The 15,781-nt window shown below is 20.7% G+C and overlaps 4 protein-coding genes across 4 annotated transcripts; all 4 read left to right on the top strand. All coding sequences in view use genetic code 6, as the record gives it.

Moving 5' to 3' along the window:
* Positions 1 to 1,445: 1,445 nt before the first annotated feature.
* TTHERM_00263050 (hypothetical protein) lies at positions 1,446 to 4,469 on the top strand (the record flags this gene model as incomplete). Its single annotated transcript, XM_001009054.3, has 4 exons — positions 1,446 to 2,013; positions 2,305 to 2,808; positions 2,884 to 3,016; positions 3,296 to 4,469. The coding sequence occupies 4 exons, from the start codon at positions 1,446 to 1,448 to the stop codon at positions 4,467 to 4,469; spliced, it is 2,379 nt and encodes a 792-aa protein (XP_001009054.2).
* Positions 4,470 to 5,528: 1,059 nt separating this feature from the next.
* Positions 5,529 to 6,356, top strand: TTHERM_000263049 (transmembrane protein, putative; the record flags this gene model as incomplete). The annotated part of the gene is made up of 1 exon (XM_012795893.1): positions 5,529 to 6,356. The coding sequence occupies one exon, from the start codon at positions 5,529 to 5,531 to the stop codon at positions 6,354 to 6,356; it is 828 nt and encodes a 275-aa protein (XP_012651347.1).
* A 2,684-nt stretch (positions 6,357 to 9,040) lies between these two features.
* TTHERM_00263039 (WD domain, G-beta repeat protein) lies at positions 9,041 to 10,224 on the top strand (the record flags this gene model as incomplete). The annotated part of the gene is made up of 2 exons (XM_001471099.1): positions 9,041 to 9,195; positions 9,339 to 10,224. 2 exons carry the CDS (start codon positions 9,041 to 9,043, stop codon positions 10,222 to 10,224), a joined length of 1,041 nt encoding a protein of 346 aa, XP_001471149.1.
* A 1,088-nt stretch (positions 10,225 to 11,312) lies between these two features.
* On the top strand, positions 11,313 to 12,656 carry TTHERM_00263030 (zinc finger, C3HC4 type (RING finger) protein; the record flags this gene model as incomplete). Its single annotated transcript, XM_001009052.2, has 1 exon — positions 11,313 to 12,656. One exon carries the CDS (start codon positions 11,313 to 11,315, stop codon positions 12,654 to 12,656), a length of 1,344 nt encoding a protein of 447 aa, XP_001009052.2.
* Between the last annotated feature and the right edge of the window lie 3,125 nt (positions 12,657 to 15,781).

Here is a 15,781-nt window from a genome sequence, read left to right as displayed (position 1 = left end):
TAATTTGATATTCTTATAAATTATGAATCTGATTGATTGTTTTATCAATTATATATCCTACTTCTATTTTTCTTTCTTTCTACCTATCCAAATCTCCTAAAGCATTATAATAAATAATATTAAATACATATATATATATATCTTAAAACACACTCCAAATCAATATTTCCTACAATTAAATTTCTTGAATCTTCTCTACAAGTCTTAATATAGTGAAATAAGCAGCAACAAGAGAAACAGTATAAAATATATTATAAGAAACCTATAATTTTTAAACTAAAAAAGTTTAAATAAAGCAAAGTAAATAAGCAAAAATATAAAATATTTTTAAAAAATAAAGTTAATTTCACTATAAATTCAAATAATAACATGATAAATAAATATCAAAATATAATATTTAATTTTTTATACACATTTTTATAATAATGGTGATTATTAAGTATATGTTTGTTACTTGTAAGTAGATAAATATATTTAAAACGTAAGATTTATAATTATTTCAACAAAACAATCTTTAAAAATTTAAATACTTAATAAATAATTGTTTCATATTATTAATTCGTAATTTTTTATTTTAAAACATCACTTAATCTTGAAGAATATAAACAATGTTTACATTATTATTGTACAAAATATATTTATTTCTTTTAAATTAAGTAAATTACCTATAATAAACTTTATCATAAATAGATTAAATGAGCTAGTTACAATTTAAAATTCATTCAACTCCTCAATCTGCTTAATTTGCTAATAATAACTCTAAGAAAAATTTAAAAAAACTACATGATAATATTTTCAGTTACACCAATGATTTATAGTCTTAAATTTCCAATTAAGATGGTAATTAATCAATATTTATAGAAATGTTAATAAAATAAATGAATTAATTACTATCCTTATTTTAAATTTTTAAGAGCATATTTATTTATTTAAATTACCATTTTTTTTATTATTAGGTTTTATTATTTTTTTATTGCTATTTTTATTAAATTTTGGAATATACTTTATTCTATGTAAAATAAATATAAATTAAAATAATTTTTTAATAAAATATCTTACAAATAATCTTTAATTTAATTCTATTTTTATTATTATTCAGTCACAATCAAAAGCTTTTGGTTGTTCTGATTAAAAGATACAAAAACACATTTATATTCTAATAAATGCTTAAATTTATTAAAATTTATTAACTATCATTTATCTTTACTTATCAGAAAATAATAAGATCAAAAAAAAGAAATTGTTTAATATCAAAGCCTATAAACAACTTTGTCTGAAAGCTAAAAGAAATTATTTTAGTTATTAAGCTTAAAAATTATTTTTTAGCACTATTAAATTAAAAAATTAAGGAAAGTGATTAAAAGAAGACATTTATAAACCTAAAACTTAAAATAGATATCAATTTTAAAAAAAATAAAGTCTGACACATTGATAATTAGGAAAAGATGGCAGATTCTAACTAATTTAATAGTTCAAGAAATGGTAATTAAAACATAAGTTTTCTAGATTAATCTGACTAAAATAGTAGCACGATATTTAGATCACAAAACTTGAACAATAGATCTCAGAATACTACTTTCGCAAGGTTTAATTAATAAGAAAATGGTATTTATGATGACGATGATTTTAATACGCATTCTATATTCAAAATTAACTATAATGTAAGAGACTAATAATAAAAGAGCTAATCAAGCTCTAAAAAAGTATTAGATAAAGGTGATAGGTATATTTAATACAAAGCAGAAGAAGAAGAAGAGGAAGTTATCCCAGATTATCCAGATAAATTATTTGCTGAAAAATATGATTACAAAAAATATTTTGAAATAATAAAAAATGATTCTAGAATTAAAAAAACAATCAGGATTAAGCACTTTAATAACAAAACAATATAAGGAAAAGAACCAAAGAGACTGCCGCTCCCAAACGATTTGAAATTAGATCCTAATGACTTAGCTTTTAATCTTCCAAAGTCAAATAAATCAGTTCATTTTGATATAAATAAACACCCTGACAGTAATATTTTAATTGATATATAATTTATAAAGAAATATATAATGTTGATGATTACTATTTAATTTTATTATTCTATTTCAGCACCAAAATTTATAAAAGACAAAAGAAGTATTTCATAAAAAACTGAATACATTAATATACTTTAAGTATTCATATTGCAATATAATAAATAATCAACCCTCATTACAAATATTATTAAATTTTTTTAAAAATGAAAGAATTAATTATTAAAAATATTTGAGTTAAATTTATAAATTTAATGGTTTATATAATAAATATTTATGACAATAGAGGAAAAATAACAATTAGTAGTGGAAGAACAATTGTATTATTCTGAATACTTACACTAAAATAAGGCTTAGTATGTAAACTAGGATCAATATATTAATAAGATGGCTATAGATGAAAATATTTTATTTAAAAAGAAGATAAAAAACACTAAATAGTTATTTTAAAATCTCATTTTCATTACAAGTATAGAAGAGAAGATTCTTTATGGGCAAACTCAAGAGATTCAAAGCTTTTTAAATTAGTTGTAGGATTTTGATTCATCTGCTATCTCTTTGTAGAAGATTTAACAAGAAGAATATAAGAAGCATTTTGATAACTTTTTTAACATCGTGAATAATTTTATTAATAAAATTGATAATAATATTATATCTAAACGTGATGATGTCTTAAATTAAAACTTATTAGAGTAGGCTGTTCTATAAAGTTGCTTTTTAAACAAAAAAAATATCTAGTTCTTAATTGAAAATTTTTTCTCAAAGAATGACAACTAGTTTAACTGTTTAGGTTATTGATTATTTTCATTTAATCTTTCTTATTTTTAGCATCTATATTAATTTATTTTATTAATCACAATATTAGGAGATTTTAGAAAACTAAATGATGTTGATAATTTGCTGACTAATTAAACAAATTTAAGAAAATATATGCTAACTATAAATAAAATCCTTAAACATTTTAATATGAAAATGTCAGTCACTCATGATTATGAAAAGTAATTCAATTTTTCAACAGATAGCTTTTCTTTTAATAAAACTCCCTTATGTAAAAATTTATTACTTTTAAAGCACAAAAATTAGATTTTAACGAAGAAGATTAAATTTAAAAATTGTAAAATTAATAAATAAGTAAATAAGTAATATATTTTTAGCCTTAATATTTTTATAAATTCTTAAAATGCATGCTTAAAGGAAAATATGACAAGTTCTTATTTTTTAAAAGCAATTTTTTTTATTTTAAATAAAAATTAATTTTTGTTTTAAATTATGAAAAGCTGGCACTTTGACCTGAATAATAAAGGGAAAACATACATTAAAATTCTGATTGAAAAAAGTATTGATAACGAAGAAGAAATTTATATTCTTTATGACGACAAATTAAAAAAAAGATTAACAACTTTATTACCTAAACAAGAAATACCTTCTACAAATGAAATTATATCAAATCAGAATTAAACCTTTCAAAATTAAGACAACTAGACTCTTCTTAAGGGCTAATAAAGAAATTTCAAAAAGCCGTAATAGTAGCAAGAATAATCACTTTAAATGCAATAGATAAAGGAAAATTAATCTTATTTTAGTCAAGCTAGTTAATTTGAGTAATCTTCTCATCTTAACAGACTTTATAATCCAAACAGCATTGTTTAAACAAATTGCTGTGAGAGAAAAATCGAAGTGAGTCAACTTTTGCATGTTGATAGATGCAAGCACTATTTATGTAAGGAGTGTCTAATTGATCCTATGAAAACCTCAGCTGATACTTGCTTATCTAAAAATTGCATGACAAAAATAACTAATAATGAATTATTGAGAGTATTAGATTCCTTAGAGTAAATTATAAATATAAAATGCTCAAACTGCGATTCTAGCGAGTTTTTAGGATCTTTAAATTATAATATTACATGCAAGCCTCCATTCAGTTTTTATAATAACTAAATTTGTAAGTAATGTAAGGAAAAAAAAGAAATGGAAACTAATAAAAATAAATGTCCTGTATGTAAATCTTGCGATTTAACTCCTGTAGAAAGATCTAAATATTTACAATGTAAAAATTGTAAATTTCTGAAGTGTAAAAATTGTAATTTGGTAATCGACAGGCAATAAAAAAGATAGGAATATTGCAAATGTCGCTGTCTTGCATGCTTAGAAATTAAAAAAAATGAATCATAGGATAAATAAGAAAGTAATTACTTGTTTTGCTAAGATTGTGATGAAACTTGTTGCATATGTAGAGTATAAAGGCGTAAATAAAATGCTTATCGTTGCAGATAATGCAAATTCTTTGCTTGCATACCTTGCATTCTAAAAATTACTTGCATCAAAAACTCTAATTCCAAGCAAATAGAAAAGTGTACTCATTTCATGAAGCATTATTAACTTATGGAAAAAAATTAACTCCCAAAAATTGAAATCCCTGATTTAGAAAATTTAGAAAAGCATAAAAATTGATAAAAATAACTTTTATTTAATTATTGAGTTTTACAAGTTATAAATTAAACTAATTATGATAAATTAATAACAAAAAAATAAAATAATAATAAAGTAATTTAAATTTATTTTTTAAAATATTAAAATCAATTAATTTTAAAAGTAAAAATGAATGCTCTCAGTGAATTTCAAATGTTTAAAAATTTTTAATTAAAATAAGAAATAAATGTTCTATGTGTAAATATATATTGCTAATCTATAAAACAATTGTATCAAACTTAAATTAATAGTTTAAAATAAAATATTTTTAAATAAAAAAAATACATTTTTGTTTTTTTGTAGGCTTTACAAATAACTTAATGAATTAAACAAAAAAATATATTAAAAAAGACTTAAATTACAATTATTAGCTTTGCATTTTAAATTTATTTAACAAATTCTTTAATAATCAAAACTTCACAAAACAATTAATTTTAAAACAAAAGATTTAAATATTTTAAGAGAAATAAATCTTTTAAAAGAATAAATCAACCTTTCTTAAAAATGATTTTCTATTTTTTAGAAAGAAAATACTCTTGAAAAATTTAATAACTAGCTGAAAAATAAAATTTAGAAAAGATTAAGTTTTTGTTTAATTTTTTTTAATATGTATGTATGTATGAAATAAATCTTATTAAATTTTAGATGAAATCTAAAATAAATTAAATGTTTGAATATATATTTTCAAGATGTTTGAAGCCAGGCCAAGCCATATTTTTTCTTTGTGTTATTATAATTTTTATAAATTCTATATAGAAATCTATATTTTTTTTGAAAATTTTACAAGAAAACCTACCAACCTTATTAAAAAATTTGAAATTTTTATTTCATATAAATTTATTTTAATATTTACAAATAAAATCAAAAAAAAAGTGAAAACAAAATAAATAATTTTGAAGAAAGGAGTGTTAAATATTAAATAAATTAAAAAATTTATAATTTTAAATAAATTTAAATTTATTTTAGCCAACTTTATAAGAGAAATCTAAAATAAAAAAAATTATATCAAATCCTTGAAAAAATAAGTATATTTTTTATTCAATGAAGAAAGTGATTGAGTCATAGAAGAAGAAGAAAATGAAGACATTTTATTTACATAATATAATACAAAATTGTATTGAGTTATAAAAAAGACGAACACAAAATTAACAAATCTAAGTAAAAAAAATAAACAAAAAAAGAATAATACATACATCAAATTTCAAGGCTATTTTTTTCTTTAGTTTAAAATATTTCAAATAAAATAAAGTTAAACTAAAGAGTTTTAATTTAGTTAATAAACTATTTGATAGATGCTTTAAGGAGAGGGTTTTAATATATTTATTTATTGTATTAATATAAATTATCATTACTTAAAATATACTATTTATTATTGTAAGCAAAAATGATTAACTCAGTAATAGTAACCTAGTATGCTTTATTTTAATGAAGCAATCAACTAATATAAAGCAAAAACTAAGTAAGAGCTAATAAGAAGATAAAAAGGTTTTGAATAAAACCAGTAAATATTAATTTTATTCACTCACTCACTCGTTAAGAGCTTCGATTATTTCTGAGAATATTTCTTCTACAAGATCTAAAGAGATTTCTTTGTTTTTCTCAATAAAAATTTATTTCATGCTTTCATATTCAGTTAGACGATATAACCTAAATTCAATTATCATGTTTATAAGATGCATTTTTAAAACTTTCAGACTTTCTTCGCTGATGTCTTCTAATTATGGCACTTCTTCTATGATGGCTGTCCATTTTTATTCTTCATCCATATACTTTTTGTTAGTGTCTAAATCAATATCCATTTAATTTCGGGCTTCCTTTTTATTTGAGCTCAAGTTAGCACTTTTTTTACTTTTTTCTGATAGAGAATGAAGAGCAGATTTATTGATATTACTTATACTGCTCAAATTCTGTTTTGATTTAGCACTAGCAGATTTTATTTTTTTCTAGCTTTGATTATTCGATTTACTTGCACTCTTATTAATTATTTAATTCATTAATGTGCTTATTTAAGGAGAACTTTGCAACATGTTATTTTTATTACTTTAATTAAAGCTATTTTGCTAATTTTCAACCTAAAAAGGAGAAGCTTTGAGTTGAGAAGAAAATCCTGCTGTTGCAGTTGTTGCAGATGGTGAAATAAGTGCATATCCAGCACTGCTTACTGAATTATTTTAAATATTCATTCCATTCAATTGCTATATATTCTTTTTAACGGTTTCTTATTATTGGTTATTTTATTGTAGATAGTTTTATTCATTTTAACCATCGCTTCCATACGAAATTTACTGCAAATATATATCTTAATTATTCATTTAATGGGAATTCTCCTCAAATTAGTTCATTTTCTATTAAAATATCAACTATTACTATTCGCTGGATAATTGTGGATTGTAATCTTGATGTAAAATTTAACTTTTTGAGTCCTGAATATTAATTGCAGCACTATTTTATTATTCAAAAATATTACTATTACTACAATAAGGTTTTGCATAGGCTGTTTTTGGTCGATTTAACTAAATTTAAGAGCTGCTCTGCAATGATTTTGAAGAAAATTTGAATTGATTGTATTAATGCATTTGATTATTGTTTAATCTTCTAAAAAATTTAGGTGGATAGGCTATAAAGTCATTTATATTTTTTTTTCTATCATTCATGGTACCAAATGATTCAATCTATCTTTTTTATGCGAGCAAATTCTTGTAATGCTCTTCCTACATGAATTGATATTATTTTGAAGTAGCACCACCTGGTTACCCTTGCCTAATCAAATCAAAAGATACAGGCTTATTGTTATCTATGCTCTTTTTTACTTTAGAAATCTTATTATGCATAATGATCAAATTCTATTAGTCCTCTATCTCTTTAAATGAAACTATTTTTCCTTTTTTTGCCATTGAGGGAGGACTATCAAAAGACCCTATAATTGGCTTAATATTTCCAAGCGAAACTCTGTGATTGTAAATCTGATTTACTAACAATTTGCGACCACCTAAGTTGCGAACATCTGGCGAAAATACCTAGCTTTTCTTCATTTATGATAAAATTTATTTTTTTGATTCTGTTTTGTATTTAAATTTTATTATTTATAATGAATGAATGATAACTATTAAAATTTAGAATACTCAAAATATTGATAGAAACTTTCAAATAATAAGCAAACATATCTATCTATCTATTTATCATTCCTGTTTATATTAATTTCATAAAAAAAAAAATAGCTAAAAGAATAAATCCAATTAAGTTTTATTTATTTATTTATTTCATTATTTTTGCAAAACTCTACATTCCTTGAATAATCTTTATTCGCCTAAGAAGCATATAATTAGACTTATTTTCATTTTTCAAGTATTTTTTGAGCAATCTTTAAATTTAAAATAATGAGTAATTATATATCTGATAAAATTATAGTTTTAAAAAAATTAAGTTCATTAAACTGACATAAATCATATTATCCATGCAGAATTAATAGTAAATGAGTATAATAAATATTATACAAAAAAATTGAACATTATATGGACTCTGTTCTGTGCTCAAAAAAAAAATAGTTTATTTCAACTTTAAATTTATAATAATCATTTTTTTAATATTGTAAAAAAAACATAATAAAATATGTTTTAAAATATTCTAAATTTCTCAACTGTAATCGCTAATAAAATAAGTGGAATAAATTATTTAAATTTATCAGTATGTTTTATATCAAAAATAAAGTAAATTTCTTTATCATTTTGATAATTTATTTAGTTTTTCATTAAAAAATTAAATCAAATTTAATTGTTGGTTGAACAATTTTAAACTCAAATATTTATAGGTGAAACAATTTTAAAATTATTTAAAAAATTTCTATGAAATTTTAAACATTAAAATTTGCTTTCTATTATTTTAAATACTTTAAAATTTATAAAAATTATCATTATAACTAAATTTTTGATAAAAAAATCTTTTGAATTAATATTAATAAAAATACATACAAACAAATTTAAAATAATTTAGAGTTTAAAAAAAATTAATATTATTACCTTTATCAATGTTTCATTTTAATGAAAAATAAATACATTTTTTGTAGATACAATTAGTTAATAAATTATTGATGATATAATTTAACTTTTTTAGTCTATTCTTTTATAAATTTAAGGGAAAGAAAACACTTTATATTCGAAATAAATAAAAAATTATTATTTAAAATCTTAAAAAGTTATTCAAAACTATCAGGTAACTAAAAAAAGTATTCAAGCAGATAGATAACTTTGATATTTTTATATAAATTAATGAAAATATTCTTTAGAAAATTGAATTTAATTAGCAATTCTTTTTAGAAAATAATTTTTAATGTTTGAAGAATATTTTTATTCTGATAGTATTATAATTAATAAAAATCTTTCTAGTTAAATGGATATGATATATAAATAAATCATTTAATATTTTTGTTGGTGATTTATTTAATAGTTATAAATTTTGAATAAATAAATTAGATTTGATTTAATTTCAAGGATTAAGTAATTATATAGATACAGATATATAAATATATTAGCATATTTTAAATTTAGAGCTCCAAGATGCAAAAAGTTCTTAATATTAAGACATCTACTATTTAGACCAAGATAACTCCCTCTTATATGATGGAGAACCTTACTTGTTCATAGCAATATATAGCATATGCAAACATAAACGGAGATACTAAAAGGGTAGTGGTGATCAGACTCAAATCTGAGTAATTAATACATAAATTAATATATAGATAGATAATTTAAAGTTTAAGAAGAAATAATTGTTTTTAGATATTCTAAAATGATAAATATATTAGAATATCAATTATAATGAGAACTAAAAAACTAAAATATTTATTTAAAATAGTGGAGTAAGTAGAGATAGTGAGGTTGTTTTGAATGATTTTCCTGATTTGGTGACAGATTTGAAATATGTTTAAATTAAAAATGAATGGAAATTGATAATCACAGGATTGTAGGGATACAGAATTTATAGTGAAGATGGTAAGAATTTGATATAAACAAATAAAATAGCTCAAAACGCTGCAGATAGCAAAATGATTTCAGATGCAAAAACTATGTTTACTGGTATTTGTACTCTTAAGTGTAATGATGGGGCAGAAACAATCTGTGTTGGATCAACAAATGGGCATATTTATTTCTCTGAATATTTGGGTCCATAGAAATTTTAATGCTACATAGGAATTGCTTTGGATCATAATTAAAAAGTTAATCGTTTGACATCATGTTAGACAGATAACACTTTGATTGCTTGTAATTAAGAGGGTGACATATCTCTTTTTATGGCAAATTAATTAAAAGATATGGTTTATATAAAGAAATTTAATAGTAACACTAACAGATCTCCAATAAATTGTATGAGCGTATTAGAAAGAAAATTAACTAATCCCAATATATCTAACATACTAGCTTGTGGTGATTACACAGGTAGCATTTCTTTGTATGATTTAAATGAGTATTATCTATTATTCACAATTAATTCTCATGTCAGACTAATTTCTTCCATAGACTGCAATCATGCAACAAATGAAATTCTTTCTGCTTCTGAAGATTCCTATGTTAATGTTTGGAATATTCAGTCGAAAACTAATGATGTTTCATTGAGTTTTTCTTTAAGCATCAATGATCTCAGCATAGTAGGAGCTAATTTCTAAGACAAACTCTCAGCTAATACTCCTATATTCTTAACATGTTACGAACAAGAGGAAATTCATGTAGTTCAAAGAGCTTGAAAGTTAATCAAAATATTAATATTTACAAAAACTTATCAGTTTTTTTTGAATTTTCTTTTAAAAACACGCAAATTTATTATTTATTGTTTGAAAAACATAATAATTGAGTAAAAGCTTTTAAAAAATCTATGAAAATTGAGCTTATTTATCTATTTATAGTTATATTTTTATATAATAATAACAAATAAATATATATGTTGGGGCATTTGAATCTTTCTGATTGATGTAAGTATTATATTTTTTATTTGAATTTATCAAATAAGCCAAAAATTATTAATTTTAGGGAGAGATTAGTAATAATAAAATACCTAATTTTATTACATATAAAATTTAATCAATATAAAATAAATTCAAATAATAATAAAACATTTTTTTTAAATTTAAATTCTATTTAGCTTGTATGAATTAATTCTCATAAAAATTGTAATTAAAATGATTTTTGAGAAAAAAAATATTTTATTAAGAGTAAAATTATAATTCAATAAAATAAATTTATGTAATAATTTTTCAAATTTCCATTTAGCTGTTTTAATTTAAAAATATATTTTATTGGGCAAAAATATTTAATGAAATTTAAAAAAATGCAAATTGGAAATTAAAATTTTAATGAACTTTTTGGCTAAAGAGTAGTGTGAAAATTATTAGATTTGATAAAGTTAGAAAGTTTTAATCATTTAAAAAGTATTTAACATAATTCTGAAGATAGTGCTGTACTAAGGCACATTTTAATTTTAGTTTTATTTTATATTTACGAAAGCTATTTTATAATTTAATTATTATTTATAGCTAGCTTGTTTGTTTGTTGGTTAACTAATTAATTTATAAGTGAATGCACTAAGAAACGAGTGTAAAATGCTTTGAGGAAAATTAGATGGTGTAATAATCAGAATTTAATTCAAAAAATAAATACTTCGGAGATATGCAGATAGATAACTAGATTTATTGTTATTATCAACTGAGCAAAAAATTAAAAATTATATAAAGTTAATCTTTAAAAAAATAAGAGAGAAGAGAAAAAGATAAGAAGAAAAAATTAAAAGAGCAAATAAAAGAAATAAATACTAATTTTAGAAAACAAAAGTGCTGAAATGTCTGACAGTGAAGATCTTGATGAGTTAGAATAGAACTAGGATGTTCAAAATATCTCAGTTTTTCGTAAACGTGAGAAAATACATGCTAATGATGACTAACTAATTGATATGGACCCTCTCAAAAAACTTAATTATATGCTTACTTGTCCCATATGTCTTGATATCTTTTAGGAGCCCGTCTATGTAAAGGGGTGCTCTCACCGTTTCTGTAAGGAATGTATTGAAAAAGCAATCCGCTCAAGTAAAATGAAATAATGTCCCACTTGTCGTAGGATTATTGGTACTAAGAGATTGCTTAGAGTAGATTTTAATGTCCAAGAGATTATAAATTTGATATACGGAGATATCTCAAAATTCCTTGAACTTAAGTAGTCAAATGACGAGTTATTAATATAAAAGACATACTCGCAGCTTGCCAATAGTGATGGAGCTACCAGAAAAAGGAGAAGGCAGTTTAATACTTCAACAACTGAAAAAGCGCAAGACAACCAATAGTAGTCTTCACCAACTTTTTCTAGTATTAAGGAAGACAAAGGAGTCACAAGTAATTCAGCTTACAAAAACAGCTCTAATTAGTAGGATTAAATTAGCAATTTTTCATCTGCTGTAAAGAGGAGACTACCATCAAATAGCAACTAGGGATCTTCCTAACAAAGCTAAGGGTAGAAGAACAACGAAAAAGGAGCTTAAAGCTAAAATGAATAACCCACTACCAGAAAAAGAAAATTCGATAACCTTGGAGAGTCTGGCAATAAAAAGGGAGACGAGTACATTCCAGGTCATGTAGTGCAAAAAAAGAAATACTTTGAGGAAGAAATAAAAGAAAAGTAAGTTGAGGAGTCGCTAAGAAAACATCAACAAGAAAGTAGCTTAACCTCTATAAATGGAGCTTCTCTGCTTAATATTGGATCGTCTTCATCGAAATCTGACCGTGCATTTATCAATATCTAAATTAAAGTTGTTCCTTATGATAAGCTGTAAAAGCAATTCGATTTTAATATCCTAAAAATGGACTGGACACTTTCTTTAGATGATATCACTAAGTTGATTTGCTAAAAATTAAATATTAATTATTAAAAGTACAAGCCATATATCAAATTCTATGTTAAATCTTCAGCCGAAGAATCCTCATACCACCCTTTAGAAGATAAGACCTAAATAATTAAGAGTATTGACAATTAGTTTTGGAGTACTGATTCCAATAAATAAAAGTACATTAGACCTTACAATAAAGATGAATAAGCTAAGAACATTACTACTGATTATATTCATTAAAAAGCCGCTCAAAATAGAATCCTCTTTTATATTATTGAGCACAAAGATGTCAACTATACTAACTGATCTAAATATTGCTAATAAAAAACCTGCATAACTCTGCTATTAAATAGATTTATCCACTTTACACAAATATCAAGAAGCTTCTTTGATTTTCTATATTATTATCATAATCTATTTTAAAGAAATCTAAGTAATTAGAAAATACTAAACGAATGATCGATCGAATGAATTAAAGTATATTAAAACTAAAATATATAAAAATAATATGAACATATTAATTATTCAATCCTTTTACTATTCATACTTTTTGCAGACCTTCTTTTCTATTAATTATTAAGATGAATAAATACATGATAAAAAATAACAAACTAAAATGTAAACATTAAATAAATAACTAATTTCACTTGTATTTATTGTAAACCAATTATATCATAAAATCAATAATTAATCATGCATTTATATCTAATTTATTATTATTTTTTATCTTGAATAAATAATTTTTATTATTAATTTTATTTTAAACTAAAATTCATAAAGTAAAATTTTCAAATAGATTTCAGAAAAAGAAAAAAAAACTAATTTATCTAAATAAATTTTAATTTATAAAGTATTTTGTTTAGTGGTTCAAGATATTTAAATTATAATTTATAAAATGTTAAATAATTTAAAACTTAAATGAATTAATCATTAAAATATTTAAAAAATTAGCATATCCTTTTCTTTACTAAATTTTTAACAGAAATTTAAGGTATTCATGAAGGATTTGTAAATATTTTATTTAAAGTTTAAAAAATATATAAATGAGATGATTAAAATTAAGAAAAAGTAATATTTATTTAAGTTATACACTCAAGGTTTCTTTAATATAAATTTATTTTCTTTAAAATATACTTAATTTAAATAATAAAATTTTTTTTGAGGATAAATCAAAGTAAATTAAACTTAATTTTTTATAACAAATATAATAAATGATTAATTTCATAAATAATTAGATTTATTTTAAATCACTTACTAGATATTTTAGTATTTTTAAATTAACGAAACCAATTTCATATTGCTTCGTTTTCATAATTTGTTTTTTCGCTTGAATTAGATTGATAAAATATTTAGTAATTTACATAAGTATTATTTAATTAAAAATCAATAGGTTTTTAAAATGTTAATGTTAAAAATAAATATTTTCTATTGTTTTATTTTATTTAATTTAATTTATTATTTTTAGTTAAATTTAGATAAGTGAATAATAAATAAATAAATGAGATTAAACACGTTTGTTTCTAAAAAATAATTGATTTAATAGTTTTGTAGATTTATTAATTTAACTTAAAATAATTTGGCTAAATATTGAATAAATTAGTTTAAATTAAATAAGAATTTTTATTGTTCTATTGAAAATGTTTTCTTACTTTAAAATAAATTTGTTTAAATGCCTAAAAAATTATAAAATTTGTTTGAATAATATATAATAATAACAACCTTTTTTATAATTAATAATAATGAATAGTTTAGATTGTTCAAATAGATTTAAAAATCAAACAAACCTACTCTATTAAATATATTTATCAATATCACTTTTAATTTCTAGTAATTTAATTAATAGAAAAAAATTAATTTAATTTAAAAACTAAAATAAAAAAATTTTTGGACTTTAAATAGGTTTATTTAATAAAATAATATATTAGGATAGCATGTAAAATATCTCCAATAATCATTTTCTCTTTTATTTTAATATTTCATTTAAATAATTTTTATAAAATATCTCTAATGGATTAAGTATTAAATCTTACTTAAATTTTGTTTTTATTAAAATTGAGTTTACATATAAAATACTTTTGACCAATTAATTATTGATTATTTTTATTAGTTTTTAAAGTAGCAACAAAATTTTAATAAATAGTTTATTTTCACTTTTTAACTGAGAATTTAAATTGATTTTATTGAAAACTAATTACAAAATTAAATACAAATGGATTAATCATAAATAAGCAAACTTGTAAAAACCAAATAAAAATAATAATATGATTTTAAATAAATTAATAAATTATTGGAGACTACAAGATATTCTATATTATACTAGAATTTGCTTTATAAATTTATAATTTTTCACATGACTAAACTTTATTATTTTAGTATTTATTTTAATAAATTTTATTTTCACTTTAATTTTTGTAATTTAATTGAATTCTTAAATTAAAAAAAATATTTTTATAGACCAAAAAAAAATAATTTATTATAAAATTTTTTTATCTATAAAATAGTTTAAAAATCTATTAAATTAATTTTAAATTTAAATATAAAAATTAAGGGAATTTAAAATTAAATTAATTAGTGAGATAGGCTAAGTGATAATAAATTATATTATAATTACCAAAATAAATAAAAAATATTTTGGATATAGATAGTACTTAGATTTGAATTAAGAAATATAAAATAGGCATTAGGATGTGAATGAAAAGTGTATTATTTATATAAAAATTAATTAAGAAGATCTAAGTCATTAAGATATAAATATATAAATTAGTGAATGCAAAATTTAGATCACAATTAAAATTAAGTTTATGAAAATTATTAAAATTCCTTACAAAATTAAAAAAATAAGTTTTCATTTAATTTTAAAGAACTATCAAAATGTTTTAAGTATAATTTAAATGAAATATAATAATATAAATATTGTTTTATCAGATCAAACAGTATTTTTAAGCTAGTGGTATTAAATTCAATCATAGATATTTGTCTATTGAAAGAAAAATTTTGTTTAATTTTCATTTTTTAAAAAGTTTTTAACAATGTAATTTTGTTTATTTTTAAGCAGAAAATAGTAATTTCTTTCATGATTTATATTTATTTATCATTTTTGTAAAAATTAATGAAGTACATATAATATGATTATAATTTTATAAAATATAGATAAAAATAAATTAATATTATAACAAAAAATTTTATTTTTAATTAAATTCCTATTTTGCATGTATAAAATAAAAGACTGGATAATAAAAATGAAATATACTTTTGCTATTTTGGCTTATTTTTTAATTAGAAATTATAAAGTTTATTTTGAGATTATTAGAAATAATTTGATTGAATTATAGTGATTATTAGCTATAAACACCTAATTTTAATACGCAATCCTATTTCATATTTAAATTATTATACAATTTTTAAGTAGACACAACAATATTTTTAGATAA

This window comes from Tetrahymena thermophila (assembly GCF_000189635.1).
Source record: "Tetrahymena thermophila SB210 genomic scaffold scf_8254788, whole genome shotgun sequence".
Classification (NCBI taxonomy): Eukaryota; Ciliophora; class Oligohymenophorea; order Hymenostomatida; family Tetrahymenidae; genus Tetrahymena; species Tetrahymena thermophila.
Note: the sequence above shows the minus strand (reverse complement) of the source record. Positions and strands in the feature narration are given on the sequence as shown.